Source organism: Pocillopora damicornis, chromosome 4 (genome assembly GCF_964200805.1).
Source record: "Pocillopora damicornis chromosome 4, jaPocDami1.2, whole genome shotgun sequence".
Lineage (NCBI taxonomy): Eukaryota > Metazoa > Cnidaria > Anthozoa > Scleractinia > Pocilloporidae > Pocillopora > Pocillopora damicornis.
Genome location: NC_142673.1, coordinates 20,097,682 through 20,115,948, shown reverse-complemented (window position 1 = coordinate 20,115,948; position 18,267 = coordinate 20,097,682). Strand labels below are relative to the sequence as shown.

The 18,267-nt window shown below is 38.2% G+C and overlaps 1 protein-coding gene across 1 annotated transcript; it reads left to right on the top strand.

Moving 5' to 3' along the window:
* The first annotated feature begins 16 nt into the window (after positions 1 to 16).
* LOC113665582 (endoplasmic reticulum transmembrane helix translocase) lies at positions 17 to 17,867 on the top strand. The gene is made up of 29 exons (XM_027181302.2): positions 17 to 304; positions 738 to 827; positions 3,601 to 3,794; positions 4,611 to 4,782; positions 5,133 to 5,189; positions 5,543 to 5,612; positions 5,710 to 5,819; positions 6,141 to 6,270; positions 6,907 to 6,962; positions 7,446 to 7,572; positions 8,271 to 8,408; positions 8,486 to 8,606; positions 8,995 to 9,149; positions 9,663 to 9,838; positions 10,123 to 10,233; positions 10,580 to 10,705; positions 10,900 to 11,014; positions 11,109 to 11,221; positions 11,311 to 11,409; positions 11,498 to 11,594; positions 11,783 to 11,874; positions 12,051 to 12,206; positions 12,798 to 12,915; positions 13,607 to 13,742; positions 14,167 to 14,227; positions 14,976 to 15,118; positions 15,750 to 15,861; positions 17,000 to 17,143; positions 17,484 to 17,867. Exons 1-29 carry the CDS (start codon positions 47 to 49, stop codon positions 17,589 to 17,591), a joined length of 3,585 nt encoding a protein of 1,194 aa, XP_027037103.2. The 5' UTR covers positions 17 to 46; the 3' UTR covers positions 17,592 to 17,867.
* The last annotated feature ends 400 nt before the right edge of the window (positions 17,868 to 18,267 follow it).

The window sequence follows — 18,267 nt, the reverse complement described above, 5'->3', positions numbered from 1 at the left end:
TTCACTACTCATGCGTATATCCCTTGGTTTTTTGTCGGGTTTCAAGATGGCTGCCGAATCACTAAATGATGAATTGGAATACGTAAAACTGTATAGAATTAGGCCTCTTTTACTTCATTTTTACCTAGCACCTTTTATACCCATCTATTTCACATGGCTTTACTTCTGGACGATGGTATATGGCGTTACAGATTATTTTGAAGCGGGTCTTATCGCTTTGGCGGCGATCGGAATATTACAAATTCTTTCCATGTTGTTCTGTCACTGGTCTGTTCATGTAAGATGTCTCTTCACCTGCTCATCGGTAAGAATACGTTTGGTTAATGTACAAGCTCAGATTTTTGGTCGTGATGGCCAAATTACGGTGATTCATATGAACCAGAACTGTCGACATGATAAACCAGCGAGGGGGATTTCTTTCATTAAATAATTTTATTTAATGTATTTATTTATAATCAAGACGGTATTGTCACGACAATTTATTACCTCTTTTTTGGATGAATAAAATGAGTGGTTTTAATTAAAAATGAATTTAAGTTCAAAATGATTTCAAACTATTGCTGATTTCAAATACATTAGTACCTCAGTCCACGTAGAAGAAGAAGAGATATCAATGTAGTTTGAAGCACCATTTATGAAAAATAAAAAAAAAGATGCTACTACAACAATTACTGAGGGAACAGCTTGGAGAGAAGAATAAAATGGATAAAGAAGAACTGCTTTTTTCTTATCTGTAGGAAAATAGTCCAACTCTTGCCACAGTAATTAAAGTTGTTCCAACAGCAAATAATGGCTCCCCAGAGCTGCTCAATCTACACCATGAACAAGTAAGTGCTCACTAATGGCAGCACAGGGCTGCTAGGATCCTCATTTCAAGTTTAGCTTAAAATGGGGGAATAATTACTTATTCTAAGAGGGTGCCCCCTAGAAAGAGTTAGTTATTTAGTCATCTTTGTGTGCCTATGCATATGTGACCTCTCACGCGAAAACGTTCCTTACGGTTTGCCGTTTGAAACGGTAGCCGTTCGTAAGCCGTTCATCAGCCGTTCGAACGGGATGGGATGCCGTTCGAACGGCTTGAGCTATCCGTTCAAAAACAATTAGGAGCCGTTCGAACGACTGGAGCTATCCGTTCAAAAAAAATTGGGAGCCGTTCGAACGGCTGGAGCTATCCGTTCAAAAAAAATTGGGAGCCGTTCGAACGGCTGGAGCTATCCGTTCCAAAAAAATTGGGAGCCGTTCGAACGGCTTGAGCTATCCGTTTAAAAAAAATTGGGAGCCGTTCGAACGGCTGGAGCTATACGTTTCAAAAAAGTTGTGAGCCGTTCAAACTGGATGTTCGTGGTGAACGGCTGGCGATATGTTTTGAAACCGTAGCTTACAATTCCTTTGGAAGGGATGTTTCGAGCCGTGATCCTGTCAAAGTTAATAGTCTTCGCACTGCGATCAGTCAAGAGTACATCGGACAGACTAAAGTTAGTTTGGTAAACACTTGAAGGTTCCTAATATAGCGTGTTTCCCCTCTGCAAGGAATTAAACTCTGCTCTGTTTAGATCATGCTTGCCAAACCAACAGTACTATCGTGTGGGAGAATAACAGTAACAACATTCAACACGAACTTTGTAAATATAAGCATTGTTTACAAATGCCTTCATGAATAATCACGGTTCTTTTTCTACACTCACATCAACGCAGCGGACAAAAATAATGGCACCCGCTTCTTTGTTAACTTAAAAGAATTGCTTGCACTCAAGGTAGCGAAAATTACTCGGCACATCGTAAAAATTGTCACTATAAATTGTGCCTGTTAGTTCCGAAGATACATGGTGGGGAAAGCGTCGCCTGTGTTCGGAAACGAGATGTTTACAAAGTCAATTAATGGCGTTACATTACGAATTCTGGTAATGGTTGCATGACAATTATTTTAAAAGAGAACGCAGACTATTACCGGCTTTTGTTTCTCCCCCGCGAAAACGAATTTGCTTTACTCTCAAAAGAGTTATTATTTTCAAAACAGGATTAGATTTATTCTAAGTTTTCTATCAGTTTTCAGATCTAAGCGGCGCGTGTCGCGTTTATCTTAATTACTGTCATTTCGTTCGAATGTTTTTGATCGGCCGTTCAACCGTTTACTTTGACCTTATCCGTTGAAAACTTCAGCCGTTCAGCCGGTCGAAATTTTCCTTCAGCCGTTCAGCCATTCGACTTCAACCGTTCGAAACTTTTCTGAAGCCGTTCAGCCGTTCGACTTCAACCGTTCAAAATTTTCCTTTAGCCGTTCAACCGTTCGACTTCAACCGTTCGAAATTTTCCTTTAGCCGTTCAGCCGTTCGACTTCAACCGTTCGAAATTTTCCTTTAGCCGTTCAGCCGTTCGACTTCAACCGTTCGAAATTTTTCTGAAGCCGTTCAGCCGTTCACGGCATCCGTTTTAAACGGTTTCTCTATCCGTTTGTCATCCGTTCACATCCGTGCGTTCGACCGTTTGAACGGATACCGTAAGGAACTTTTTCGCGTGAGAGGTCACATATAAGGTCTCAGCTAGAGAATGCCTCTGATTTCTGTCATTTGCCAGTCTATCAAGCTGCCCCCTTGTCTAGCAACTGTCCTGTCTATGCTAGTCCTAAGGTCAGATGTAAAAGAAGGAGGGTTGGTATTGTGCCTGACGACCCTATCCTGTAACCTGAGGTCACTAAATTAATGCCCTATAGAGGGAAGAGCCATTTCACAATTTTTTCCCAGACTGATCATTTTTTTTTTCGTTTGCATACAACATTTGTGAGTCAAAAGCAATACTAACTTTGAATTGAAATGCAAAGCTGATAAGGCATAGCTTTTACTTGTAACCATGTTTCCATATTTACCTTAATATGCTTACAAACTAAAACAAGTATGAAATGAAATGAATACCCTATTGTAGGGTGAGGGTGAGAGCATGCAGACCTATGGAAAGAGTTCCAATTCACTATCAGTGCTTGACAGGCTACTATGTATGAGTACCTTTTGATAGAGTTTGGGAAGAGGGAAATGATTGTTTATTGTAGATTATGGCTGCTGTAAAGTGCTTTTTTGAGGAAAGCACCAATTGGATGATTTGCCATACCTCACAGTCTTCCTCAACTTTTTAGATGATATCTAAAGTTTATTTGGTGTAAATAAGATGCTACTTCAATTATCAAGCTGCAGGGTATGATGGGGAAGTTTATTAACAATTATTCATTGAACAATGGCATGTATTTTTAGTTATGTAAATAAATATCAAAGTCTTATGTAACCCTTTAACTCCCAATTCAAATTTGTCATTTTCCTTACTGTCAACCATACAATTCTTATATTGTTAGTTCAGAGAATTTAGTATTGGATCAACTAATTATCCCCAAATTGATATTTTTCTTTATTCTCATTACTCATCTGGTTGATATTGTATTGAAATTATAAGGAGAAATTCTGTGTGGGTCACTCATGGGAGTTAAAGGGTTAAATTGATGCAAAAAAGAAAAAACAGGACTAAAGTTATCATGACAGAGAACACAAGATGACTGACTTTAGATTAATGAAGTTCAACTGCTTCATTGATAAATGTTTCATTTATATCTCTTAGGATGGGGAGACACAAAAGGAAGTCATATATTTTAATTTTCAAAAGACAAAGTATGTGTATGATAGTGAAGAAAAGAAACAGTTCTGTCAGGTAGCTTTTCCAGTCAATGAAACTATGGATCATTACAATAGTTGTAAAGGTTATCAAGAGGAAGCAGAAGTTGAAAAAGGCAAGAAAATATACGGATCAAATGAGTAAGTTTTTTTTGTTAGTTTGAGCATTACTCTTAGTAAAGAAAAGAAAATGCTATCTAAAACTTGATTATAGGAAGTTGTCGTGATGTGAATACTATAATTTTTGAGCTATCATAAATGGCTAAATTTTTTCTGGATTTTCTTAGAATTAAAATGTTCCAGGTTGTCTACACAAATCGTCACATTTTTCTCATAAACCAAAATACCATTTCATATTCTGACAGCTCCACCTGTTTGTTTCAGTTCATGAAACATAGGTTTAGAAAATGTTGGATTGACTTTTGAAATTTTGGTTATGATTTTCATCAATAAAGGATAGCTTTACCCTTCCTGTAAATCCTGTAGCTGGGATCTTTGATTATCAAAAAACACAGGAAATAGAGGCAATGCAACAAACCTCTTTTTGGCTGTTGTATTTTAAAATTGGTTCAGTAGTAAAATGTTACACTTTGTTGTAAGTTATGAGTAAACAAGGAAAGATAATAGCTTACAATATCATAGTAGTTTGAAAATGGTTGCAAGGGATGTGGGAAACAAAAATTCTCCCAGTAGTGAGGGTTTTTGTGACTTCCTCTCTCGAACTGTTTGAATTTATTTCTTTATCATTCTATACTTGATCATCAAGTAGTTGCTGAAATAAAAATCTTCAGGGGTTATGCCATCTTTTCATCCACAGTTTTTTAGTTTTGTAGAATTTTCTATAGATTTTGTGATTTCAAAAGATTATAATTCAAGGAATATTCAAAAAGTGTGCACAGTATTCTACAAACTGAAATAATATCTCTAACTTATGTATTTTTTTGTTTGTTTTATTAGGCTTCAGATGGATGTCCCAGAGTTTAGTGAATTATTCAAAGAAAGAGCTACAGCACCATTCTTTGTGTTTCAAGTGTTTTGTGTTGGATTGTGGTGTCTTGATGAGTATTGGTACTACAGTGTCTTCACTCTTTTCATGTTGGTTGCTTTTGAAGCTACTCTTGTCCAACAGGTAGGTGTTGCCTACATGTAGCAAATATTGACCTTAAGGCAATTCAGTTATTGATCGTTACTCTCAAGGTAATGGCGGGAGATCTCTTGCATATTACTTATTTACCCTGAATTGAGTAAATATTGATTTTGAGGAATTTTCACTCCTTGCAGGTTATTATGGCGGCCAAGTGCTGCAATTTATCTATGTTTATTTTTTCTCTTTGATCAGAGATATCTAGTGAATTTTTTTTTAAAATCAGTAATATTGTCACTTGACATTGGGTGATTACTGTAAGATATGATACAGACTCTGACCAAGGAGAGTATATTAAATCCTGGCTTCACATATTAATGTCATCCACTTTTCAGCAATTGAAAAATATGAAGGAAATAAGAAACATGGGAAGCAAACCATACTTGATACAGGTGAGATTCTAAAACAGTTGAAAGCAAAACAAGAGGAATTATATGCTTTTGAAACATGTGTTTCTTTTAATCAATGATTTGTTATAAAATTTTTTTTTTCTTAAAAAGTTAATAAGCTGCTGCAAAAATATTTTCACCTACTAAGGTCATCAAGCGACTCATTATTGAGGGTTTTGGTGTAAATGAAGAAAATCATGAGAACTAACTCATCCAAACTTTCTCAGAAGACTTGAAAACAAGTTTTAAATGCACTGGTCACATGTATCAATTGTATTAGTCAATTGTCCATAAAACTTGCAGGTAACTGCTGTCCTGTATCTAACACTGGTATGGTAATTATTTGTCAATGACAGGTATACAGACACAGAAAATGGAGACCCATCTTGAGCTCAGAACTTCTTCCAGGAGATATTTGTTCTATTGGTAAGGAAAGCTATAATGTTTTGGGAAGGTTCAAGAAGTTTACCTTTTGTTAATTTTCAGTTCATAAGATTCTACTGTTCCAGTTTTCTTTTTACAGGTAGACCAAAGAACTCTGATGTATTGATCCCATGTGATATGGTGCTATTGAGGGGCTCGTGTATTGTGGATGAAGCCATGCTTACTGGGGAGTCTGTTCCTCAAATGAAGGTACAGTGTACATACCAGTACATATAGAGTACAAGAATCATTGTGAATTTGAAAAATAAACAGTACTTAAAAATTGAACTACTCAATAAGGTTATGGATTAGCATGTGTATATGTGTAGACTAGATTGGACTGTTAAATTATGATGTCAGTGAAACTGGAGTAAAATCTATTTTTTGTAATAGTCATTGTAAAATGTTTTGCCTGATTTTCCCCCACATTTCCTTTTACTTGCTGAATTTTGCAGAAGCTTTCTTCCCAAAGCATAATTCACTGTTTTGTTCAGAACATGAGCCTCTTATTGAATTTCTCATCACTTTTAGGAGCCAGTCAAGGATCTGCCAGGTGATGAAGTGTTTGATTTGGAGCAACACAGTAAACTACATTTGTTGTCTGGAGGGACAAAAGTCGTGCAGCATTCTCCTCCACTCAAGACTTCTGCTGGGTTGAAAGGTATTTCACAATGATTTGACAGCAACATGGCCTGGGTAATTTGACATTTAGTTTACAGAATCTACTGGTTAACAGATCAGAGTCTTAAAATGTTAAGAATGCTTTAAGTCTGTTTTTTTTGCAAAGAGCAAATTTTCATCTCACTCAAAGGAAATTTCATCACATCTGTTTGGTAAGAGAGATAAGGGTCAAAATGGAAAGGAAAAAAAAACAAAAAGAAAAAGGATGGCCAAGGATGGGGAAGATTGGCATAGAAAACAACAAGAAAATAGAACAATCTTGGTACAGTTTTCCAAAGTTAACACACAGAAACTCAATGTAACTCACTCACACAAATCACACACACCCACAATTCCTCTATGCACTATGGCAAAGTGGTATCACTTGAAATATCTGCTTGGAAAAATCTTCACGGTGGCCAATTTACATCATCAACTCAGTTGACTAAACCAAATTATCTTGTAACACTATAGCTATGCAGCTTAATTAACTTCATATTGTGAAATTTAATTTAATTTCAAATCTAGGTCAAGGTTTATGCTATTATTGCTGTTGTTGTTGCTGTTACTATCAGTGGGCACTTCATGCAGTGTTACTGATTTTATTGACTCTGCATATGTAAATTTACCTCCATAGCTCCTGACAATGGATCTATAGCCTATGTTTTAAGAACAGGATTCAATACATCTCAGGTGAGATTCTCTAGAATGACCATTGGCTATGCATTTTGCAACTGTCATGACATCAACCTCTTTTTAGTTTGGATTCAGCACAGATACAAATTCAGGTAGGTAACTAGCAAAACACTAGCACAAGCTGAACTCACCAAAAAATATTTGAAGCAGTTTTCTTCTATTGCTGTTAGGAAAACTGGTGTAACAGTGTTTTCATAAGCCCACAAGCTTCAAGTACATTGTGGTGGTTATAATGTTGACTCCAGATTTGCACCTCTTGAGCTATTTGTTGTTGTTGTTGTTGTGTATTTGATCAAATGCCTTGTTTAGTCTGTTGCTTAAATCATGAATCTCAGGAAATTTTTCTCATTAAGTGTTATTGTTATTTCAGCAATTAAATACCCCTGTCAACTTGTGCCAAATTAAATGTACTAGTAATTTGTTTTAAAAGTGGTAATAATTTTGAGGTTCTGAAATGTGACTTTGTTGTGTAATTAACAGGGAAAACTTCTACGGACTATTTTATTTGGTGTGAAGCGAGTCACAGCCAACAATTTGGAGACATTTCTCTTCATCTTATTTTTGTTGATATTTGCTGTTTCAGCTGCAGCTTATGTCTGGGTCAAAGGTAAGCAGGCAGGACCAGTGTTAGGCCATTTTTGTCCTGAAATTTGTAACACTTAGATGATTGAAATGTCAAGAAGCCCGTTGAAAAAATTTTTTCAGCTGAAAACTAAAATCATTTAAGCTTTAACTGCTTAAGGAATTTCTACCAGCCCAAAAAGTAAGCACCTACATGAATTTGTTTTGTATCTGAAGGTTTTTTACCTCATGACAAATTCACCCCTACCAGTTCAACTCCATCACAACAAGTTCGCCTTAACTTTAACCAAATCATCCACAAGCCTCCTTCAATCTTTTTCTCCTTATTTTAGGTACTACATGTCAGAATTGTTGATAATCTAATTATGACTTTTGACAAAGTAACTTTGAAACTTAAAAAGTACAGGACATGTTCGGCAGCGTTTTCATGATACATTGTTATTTAAGTGTTGCTTGAAGTTAAATCAATTATTAATTACTTCTTGTAACAATTTGGTGACGTGTAACTTGTCTTGCAATTGTGGCAAAAAGCAAGAAGAAGAAAAAATGGCCTGATGTGTTTGATTCTTTTCGGAATGTCTGTTATTAGATGGTGTTGTTTAAATAGTATCAAAGGAAACTCTATATGTACATGTACTTGTCTCATGTGGAAAGGTCTCTTGGTGACAGATGCTTTATGATTCTACTAAGTTATTGACATTGATTCATTTGTGTGTTATTCAGGTACTGAGGATCCCAAGAGAAATCGCTACAAGCTTTTCTTGGAGTGCACTCTTATTTTAACATCAGTGGTTCCACCAGAACTTCCAATTGAACTGTCTCTTGCTGTGAACTCATCACTGATGGCACTACAAAAACTTGGTAAGCAGATTAAGGTCCTAAGAACACTACTTTGCTCCTTCTCTCCTCCTAACGTTGTGGATTTTTTTTTTCTATAGGTGTTTACTGTACTGAACCGTTCAGAATTCCTTTTGCTGGAAAGGTTGATGTGTGCTGCTTTGACAAAACAGGAACTTTAACAAGTGATAACCTGATAGTGCAGGGAGTTGCAGGACTTAAGTAAGTTAGCACAAGTGTAATAGGTGATGTCTTCAAAATTTCAGGAATTCTCTTACTTTTAAAGGAGGCTAGCTCAGGCAATGCACAACGGTTACAGGATGTCATGTTTTAGTATCCTTTCATGCACCCAAAATTATCGACAAACCAATGCGATCTTGACAAATGAAACTAATTGAAAATTTGAACTCCTCTTTGTATTGATCTCGCAGGTTCTTCCTATAGAGTTTTTTTCATTTCATTCATTTACTTTTCGCTTTCTCGAACTCCTACTATTCGCGAACTGCTTCTTTTTCACTTGGCAGTTCATTTCAGTGGCTTGCTCTGTAGACAGTTTCTTCAAATTCAGAGGTGGGATTGCTTTGTGATTCATTTACTTTCTTTATTGTAGAGATGATGATGAAGTGTGTACAGTGAGTGATATCCCTGATGATACAGCTTACGTGTTGGCCTCGTGTCACTCGCTCGCTTTTCTAGATGATAGTTTAGTGGGTGATCCTCTGGAAAAAGCTGTGTTACAAGCAGTAGATTGGAGGTTAACGAGAGGTGAGGATCATCCGTTCTAAGTTGCGACCATTATATACGTACTCGTTTAAAAACAAAAAAGAAAGTAGGAAACGTAAGAGAGAGAAAACAAAGCTTCTTCTGTACTTAACTGCGTTCCACAGGCTTTTCCTTATTCGTCATATTTGACATGCGTACTTTTCAAATGATTGGTTTCATGAAGAATTTTACGCATCTTCAGCCTTTTTCGTACAACTCGCCCGAAGATTCGTGCTACTGCTCACCTGTTCCCTGAGTCATTTCACGGCCAACGAACAAACGGAACATTCTGATCCACCCTACAGGGGCTATGTGAGGACCAATCCGTCATCCAGCTGGTCCCTGTACGTCCCATGTTTGGATCAGTACTTACAAAACAGTCACCGCCTCTAACTTCACTTAATCATTTATTATTATTATTATTATTATTATTATTATTATTATTATTATTATTATTATCATCATCATCATCTTTATCATTATCATTATTATTAAGTATTATTTTTTTACATTCAGGCGACATTGTCATGCCAAACAAAGGTAGACGTGTCTCTATGCGTATCGTACACCGCCATCATTTCTCTAGCGCTCTGAAGAGAATGTCCGCCATTGTATCTCTACAAAATCCGGGCTCTTCTTCCAGTGAATATATTGTCACAGTCAAAGGAGCTCCTGAAACTCTGAGACCGATGGTAAGAGTTGGTATGAATGTTGTAATTAAAGTGGCTATCACAATTTAGGTGGAATTATTTGGAAGACTTCAAGTGATACAATGCTTCTGAAGTGCTGTCTCCTAGTCGTTAAATAGGATCTTTCATAAATTTCTGGCTGGTTTTTGTGGGGAGATTTTTTTTTTGTGTGTGTGTTGTCCAAGAACAGGACTTGATTAAGCCACGAGTAATGGGATGTTATCAGTGCGACGTCTTGTTCTCTGAAACTGTACTTGTTTTACGTCATGCTGTGATTCTGATTGCAGTACAAGAACGTTCCGAGGAACTACGACGCCATTTACCATAGAATAACTTGTCAAGGAGCTAGAGTTTTGGCGTTGGGCTTCAAAAAGATAGGCGAATTAGCAGCTAGGGAGGTATGAAAATTCCTACCAACTAATATTTCACTTAATTGCGATTGATTTAATATCTAATGTTGCTTTGTAAACTACCAATGCTCAACTCATGCCTGGAAGGATATATGTAGATCGCTTCTTTTCTGCTTTTTTCAAAACATGAAGCTGTCCAAAATCATTGTCAAAAGGAAATAAAGAAGTTTCTTGGGAAAACAAGGGTTACTGGTAAGAAGGATGATAGAAACTTATGGGAAGCTTGCAACTGCTGTACCTGTCGTGTAGTCTTTTCTTCAACGTTGCATAGTTAATGTTACGAAAGTCCTTATAGATCGCTACTTATTGTTAACTGTATCATTCCTCTCGACAGATCCGTGATATGAAGCGTGAGGAGTGTGAATGTGACTTACAGTTCGCGGGATTCGTTGTGATCGCGTGTCCATTGAAGACCGACTCTAAGGCAGCCATCAAACAGATACAAGAATCATCACATCATGTAAGGATCGAGGATTGAATCAGAAAGCAAAAGAAAAGTAATATTGTACTGTTAGACTTAAGTTTAGAGTTCACCAGTTTTGCCAAAAATGCAAGTAGCAGTGCCACGTTACTTCTTTGAGGGTTCAATTAAGCTTTGTACTTCCTTAGTGCTTACATTTATTTTGTGATTTTATATCTCTCTTTCTTAACCAGCTGACTATGATCACCGGAGACAATCCGCTGACTGCATGTCACGTGGCACGCGAGCTGCGGCTCACTAGGCGTGAAATAGTGGTTCTGTCACCACCAGAGAGCTCAAATAATCATGGTATTGTCTACTGAGTTTCATTTGCACTTGCTGAGGTCTAAACTATGTTTCGTTCTCTGATGACTATCGTCTCCGTTTTTCTCTCGTCATACAGTTGAAAGCGAGTGGCACTGGCAGCCAGTGGATCGCTCTTTCAGTCTTCCCATTATTCCATCAGGCGGTATCAAAGAGTTGACGTCTAAATTCGATCTGTGTGTCACAGGCGAGGTAATTTACTATTGTGTACTTCCTTGTTGTGTTTTCTTCGACTTGAATTTTATGGGTCATGTAACAGTTTTTGCTCATTTATTTTGCAGGCATTTTCCTACTTACAATCTACAGAAAAATTATCAAAGTTTTTTCACGCCATTGTTCAGAATATACAAGTATTTGCCCGAGTAGCTCCTAAACAAAAGGTAACATAACAGTTCGATGAACAGCAAATTCTTCAGAGAGTAATTACATGTATTTTGTTTCTTACTAACTGGCCTTTGGCTCCCCCAGGAACTGGTCATAACCAAACTCAAGAGTAAAGGTTTTGTGACTTTAATGTGTGGTGACGGAACCAATGATGTTGGAGCACTCAAGCACGCGCATTGTGGTAAGACATCTGGTTGCTCACATCTGATGAACGAGCCTGTCGTAGGTTCTCTCAGCGATGTGTAGCCAATAAGTGTACACCTTCCGGAACCATTGTGAATCAATACCCTGATGATTTTAGAGTGCATTTATTTCGATTGAAAATTACGAATCAGATCTCTAAGGTTAAAGGTTAAATACAATTTTCAGGTGTGGCCCTGCTCGCTGGAGCGCCCGAAAAACTACCAGAACACGGAAAGAAGAGTGCTCACAAATCCAAAGAAGAAAAGCAATCCACACCAGTAAGTGGACAATTCCAATTTTCTTCTTGGAAGTTTCTTGTCCTATGCTCCTAGATGCGTTGTTAGAAAACCGTTACGAGCTGTCAGACTGTCTCTCTAGTACTAACTGAGATGAGTCGTCTAAACAAGTCGTTTATGGAACAAGCAATAACTATTATTTCTCTTCTTCATTTCAGGCACAGTCAGACGATAAAAGTAAAAACGATTCCATTAAGATAGTTTCAAGAAGCCATCTTCCCCCTGCACCTGTCAAAGGAGCTTCACGGGCAGCTAAGATGCGTGCTGTGGCAAGGGGGGATGACACAGCCTCCAATTTGAAACAAGAGCAGCAGGTGAGATGTCACAGGATACTTCGATATCTTTCCTTGATAACCTGTCCATGCACAGGGAGGTAACCTTTTGATATGCCTATGTCGAGTTAACGGAGATTAGCAACACAGCTCGTCAATTTTCGTAATGGAGATCAGAGTAATATGGTTTTATCAACTGAGTTGATGTTGTAAATTGACCACCGTAAAGAGTTTCGAAAGCCTTTGCTTCCTTTTACCAGGGTTATGAAGATTTCACCTTTACGTTTTTTGCTTATTGCACTGTATTGTTCATACTTCATCAATTAACATGATCAGCACGGTCTTTGGACTTAAGATGAGTCGAAAAAACTTCAGTAATTTGTTGAAGTTATGTTTTCATATATCCATTGTCAGATATATAGTCTCTAGAAATATTTTGTCTTTGAGGAAATCATCAGTCGTTTTTCAATGGTGGAAGCTAAATTAGGCATCGAACTTGAAAAACACAAGACAAGCTTGCCTGAGCATCTTTTCCCTTGTGCATCGTTCCATTGGTTTCTTAGTTCTAGTTGGCCTATCTGGTCTCCACCAGTCATCATAGAAACCGCTCATTTCTTGTTTTGTTGTTTCTAGAAACGAATCCAGGAGATGTTAAAGCAGATCGATGAGGCGGATCAACCTCAAGTTGTGCGTTTGGGAGATGCTTCAATTGCGTCACCTTTCACCTCTAAACTATCGTCTGTCATGGCAGGTAAATAAAAGATCAATTGGTTTGATTCACTTTCTAAAATACTTGAGCAATTTTTATGTGAGTCTCAAGAGTATCATTTGATCGCGGCTTATTGACCAATCAGATGACTCCTTTTGATATTTTCCTATGTCCTGCTCAGCCATTACAAACAGTTTCTTTTTTGCTTCAACGAGAATTAACAGGAATGGGCTCCAATGGAGTTTGGGTGTTAAGCCATCTTGCATCGTGACTTATTTTCTCCTAACGTCGCCTGTAACTCTGATCACCAGCTTGTTAACCCTTTACACGCTAACATCAGTGGGCATATTCTCCAAACTGTACCCTGTACATTTCCTAAGGTGCTGACAAGGAGAAGTTGTTTAACGATCAAGAACGCCTTTCGGTGGCGATTATTACCTTTATTCTCGCCACTTTAATTTGTAATCGAGGGGATATATTGTTAGGAGAAATTAGATGTCAGTCACTTACAGATCAAAGGGTTAACATGCGTCTGAATCACGACGATGCGGTACTTTTTTTCTAAACTGCGCTCGCAAATTGTTTGTATCGTATCATCTCGTTTATAAGCCCCGGTACAAATATAGATGTTAAGGCATGCCACATACGCGGAGCACATCACTAAGGGCAAAGAAGATAGCAAGGAAGCGTTGATCTCCAGCTGATCACTAATTGATGTTTGTTTTGTTTTTAGTTTGTCACATCATCAAACAAGGTCGGTGTACACTTGTCACCACTCTACAAATGTTCAAGATTCTTGCGTTAAACGCACTCGTGCTGGCCTATAGTCAAAGTGTGTTGTATTTAGATGGAATTAAGTTCAGTGATGGGTAAGTTGGAGCTAATTTTTCTTCATTTAACCCCTGTTCAAACCAATCGCATCAAAACGGCTCAGTACTTCAGGGGAATGGTTGCTACCAAAATTTTCGAGATCTCCAAAATACCATCTGTAACGAAGTTTCAATGCTCCATATGAGCCTGCGCAGGTGACAGTGACCACTGACTAGACAAGCCTGCTATGCTCGTGTCGGTTAATTCTGTTAAATTTTTTAACTTAATATGTAGTTACATACACTTAAGATTCACTCCCATCGAGTATGAATTATTAGTGTACAATTGCTGAGGACCAGAGTTAGTAGTTGATACTAACCCTGCTTAAGCGTCTCAAGGTCATTCCTCGTTTACTTGTTCGAGGGGGGGTACCTCTAGTTATGATTTAATAGTATAATCTTCGGTGTTGTGCCTCTCTTGCAGACAGGCAACGTTACAAGGCGTTCTATTGGCTGGCTGCTTTCTATTCATTTCACGTTCTAAGGTGAGAAAATAACCAAAAGCTCAGTCGTGGGGGTCGAGAGCTCGATGCCACCAAATATGCACCAATGATGATTTGACTTCCCACAAGACAGTTATGTCGACTAGATCTGGATTAGTGCGGCTGTCAAGCGTTCCTTGAGAAACTCGCCCTACTACCTTTGCATTTAAGTTCTATTGCTCGTCCCTCCAAAATTAAGAACGCTTGCCCTTCCCCGCCCATTCTTGATTAGCCCTTTACCTGGCAAGATCTGATGCACAATTCTCCTTCGGAGGCGCTTTACGTTTCCTCCTAGATTTATAAAGAAAATTTTGTGAAAGATCAAGGTAGCACTCTGTCCTGGATAGCGTATTTTTTGGGTCTTTTAGATTATAAATGAAACACGTCTGGGTTAGTTGGTCAAGCTAACATCCTTTGCAGTCTGCCCCAGAAAGATAAGTTTATCGGGAAGCTGATGTAGGGATGTGGGTTTTGTTTTGGTAACATAATATATATAAAAGGGTAAAAGGGTGGTTGGCTTCCGATCTCCTCTTTGTATGAGTGAGTGAACTTTTGTCGTCAGTGGTGTGACAAATGCTGAAGTGTGTAGAGAGCAAAGTTATCAGGTACCCATCTCGATGGGTGAAAACATATTATAAAATTTGGTGATAATTACAACGTAATTAAAGGCCACTTTCTTGCCTGTTGCATGAAGACCGTTAGATTTTTTGTGAAACCACTTTATTCATGGCTCTTTTGGTGTCTCTTTCAGCCTCTGTCGATTCTTTCTAAACGTCGTCCTCTTCCAAACATATTTAATATGTATACCATAATAACGGTACTAAGTCAGTTTGCTGTTCACTTCTGGGCTCTCATATTTATGGTACAACAAGCAAAGCGTCTCACCCCGACCATGTGAGTGATTGCATCGTCTTACTGTACACTTTAAATGAAAAATTAGAGCTGAAATGGCAAAGTGATTTGCTCCTAAGCGTCAAGTTGGTAGGTTGATGAACACGGTTAATAACAAATAAATGAATCAGTGCCAGAGCTTCAAATGGCTCCCCCTCAGACCTTATGCAATAATATTCGAATTTGGCCAAGGATGGCTGATATTACGAGTATATGATAAGTCAACCAATTTAGTTAATCAATTTAGTGTGATCATCATCATGTTTTCCGTCTTTTGCGCTGTTTGCCAATTTTACCGCCCTTTGTTCTGTGATTGGTCAACAAAGATAGCGCCACCATCTCAACCAATCGGATAAACTGAAAACGAAACCCCAATGCAACCCAATGTGGTGAATGCCAATTTTCCCGCCCTTGGGGCAGTCGTGACTAGTTGACTTTCAGTTCTCATTGCTTCCATATGATATTTCCCTTTTTATGATTGGCATTTTGGCAACCATCGTTTATTTTTAACGAGGCTCAATGGGAAAGTGGTTCCGTGGTAACTATCAGTTAATCATGGTACTTTCCCCTCATTCTTTCATTTTAAGCCGAGATCTTTGTCTCCGGGTGTAACATTTTTTCGTATGCTTTGCAGGAACTCACAGCATGTTGACTTAGAAGCAAAGTTTCAGCCGACTATCGTGAACAGTACAGTGTACATCGTCTCAATTGCTATGCAACTGGCCACGTTCGCTATCAACTATAAGGTACAGTCGCAAAGACAGACAATAAAGCACTTTCCCTGAGTCATGCTAGTGTGGTTGTCACTTGGTTAGCTCTGAACACGTTGGGATGATCTTGTCAAACCAGCGCACATACTTGAAATATGATTATGTACTTACTGACGGAGTGGGAGGGCTTGAGGAGAAAATGTTTTATACGAGGTCACGACGTACGGATCAAGCGCAGCAAGGCCCGTGCGTCATGATCGAGAGCTACATATTTACCCGTCCAGTCAAACCAAACTGTCAATAAGTACTCATTTATATGATTTATAAGTTTTTTAAAACCAAAACTAAAAATTCTGTTTAAACCTAAAGAGGATACAATTAGTATAGGAAACAACATGACTTCAGGTATAATTTGGTGTTAATAAGCACGAGTAACTGTTTTAAAGACTACAAAATTGCACGAGCCCGTGTTGATTATTTACATGAAAAACGCAATAAAGAAAGTCAAGACGAACGAAGTTTTGGCAGCGCGCGCGCTACTTGTAATTTACACTCGTGTTACATGAAAAATGCATTCGTTTTAAGCCAATCAGACTCGCTGACTTTTTGATGTATATTAATACATACTTAAGAAGAGCGCGCACTAGACACTTTACAATAAAAAAGAAAAAAACTTTTTCATGATTTCTTCTAGTCAGAGTAATGATTTCGCAATTCATCTAAAAAACGCGACTTTTTGTCTAGTGCCCCTTTTCTTTTAAGTTAGAATAGAATCCGCGTTCATAGGAAATGTAACGGGGCCGCGTGAGTGTGGCTTATTACCGACTCTTGTCAACCCTTCCGGCTCTTAACACGTCAGCTTTCATCATGGCTTTTTACAGGACTGCATGGGCAGGACTCTACAAGTTACATAATAATTAAGTGTAATCCTTGAGTATTTCAATTTTAAAAATTTGCGCTGCGTTACGCAGTTTTCCTTGTTGAAGATTTTCTTTGATCTCTTGCTGTTGTGTTCCTTCGCTTACATGAAACATCAAATCTTTGAAATGGGGCGTACGCGTGATTACTATTGCTCAATCTCACATAAATCATCTCTGATTGGTGATAATGCAGTTCGTTATACGACAGATGTTTGTCAAGCATCAATGGTAAGTGTTTCGAATGCATTTTACAGGGTCACCCGTTTATGGAGAGCCTGCTGGAAAATAAGGCCTTGCTGTACAGTCTGTTAGCCTCTGGTGGATTCATCGTGTGTATGATCACGGGATCTGTCCCCGAAATAAATCAGCAGTTTGAAATCGTGTCCTTCCCTCCTAAGGTAAACGTCAGTTTAATGTACCACACATAGTACTGGTTGTACTACTATACTTTTGTGAGAAACCTTGATGTACTTTTGCTGTTTGTTTTCTTCCTTTTGTTTCAAAGTATATTACTTTTTCAAGATTTGGTATAAATTCGTGCAACTCGATACTAGAACTTGTGGCTGTTTTATTTTTGTTTTTTAACTTTCACTTAGGGAATCCTCGCTTCCGTTTCACCTTGCGGGCGAGGGTATGGCTACACATATTCTACCTGAAATTAAAATAAACTTAATTGTAACTGAAACAAAGGGTTTTCATTGGGGATTTATCCTCTTGTTCTCACCTATCTCGTTTTAGTTCCGTGAAACATTCATGCATGTCCTGCTAGCGGATTTCGTGGCAGTGTTCGTCCTGGACAGAATATTAAACTATTTGCTCGGTAGTGCAAAGCTTCGGCAGCATTGATGCGAGGACACACAAACTCCTCCGAATAAGACGCATTTCTTCAGCCGAACATCTTCGACACCCCGAGTGATTCCGAGGACCACGATGATGTCCGATGGCGAGCAGAGGATTTTTTTTTAGAGAATGAGAAGGATTGCGAAATATAATATTCTCCGTGATAGATTAGCTAGACCCTAAAGATAATTGCTTTGCAAGCTGTAAAGAAGGCAAAAACTGAAGATTAAATTGTTATTTGTTACAGAGCAAAAGATGAAATAAACGTGCTCGTTTACCACTCGTGGAATGGATTCTTGACTGATATCAAATGATTCCATGTCCAAGGGGGAAGGAGAGGGAGACTATCCCTACACTTAGTAAAGCAGTAATCAATGTGACTTACTCCAGTTGGAAAGCTTTGCACATAGTACGTGAGTAAACGGAGGCGTTACCGCCTGATTCGCACAGACACACGAGCCTACATCTGGAAATATTTGAGAAATTTTAATGTCTTCAAGAATTTCCCGTGATGTCGGCTTGCGAAATTCATTGAGTTGACCTTTCCAAATGTTATTTCATTTTATGTATCACGAGGCTTAAAATCAAAGCTGACCGTCACTAATTTATTTTTTGAAGTAGAAAGGACAACAGTTATCATATCCCGGCTACTGATGGATTTGGCTTATCAACCATCCGAGAA

Excerpts from the sequence above, each read along its gene's own strand:
- LOC113665582 (XM_027181302.2), top strand. The coding sequence starts at position 47 with ATGGCTGCCGAATCACTAAATGATGAATTGGAATACGTAAAACTGTAT. Across the intron at positions 8,607-8,994 it reads CAGGGAGTTGCAGGACTTAA|AGATGATGATGAAGTGTGTA; the intron begins GTAAGTTAGCAC and ends TCTTTATTGTAG. Across the intron at positions 9,150-9,662 it reads AGATTGGAGGTTAACGAGAG|GCGACATTGTCATGCCAAAC; the intron begins GTGAGGATCATC and ends TTTTACATTCAG.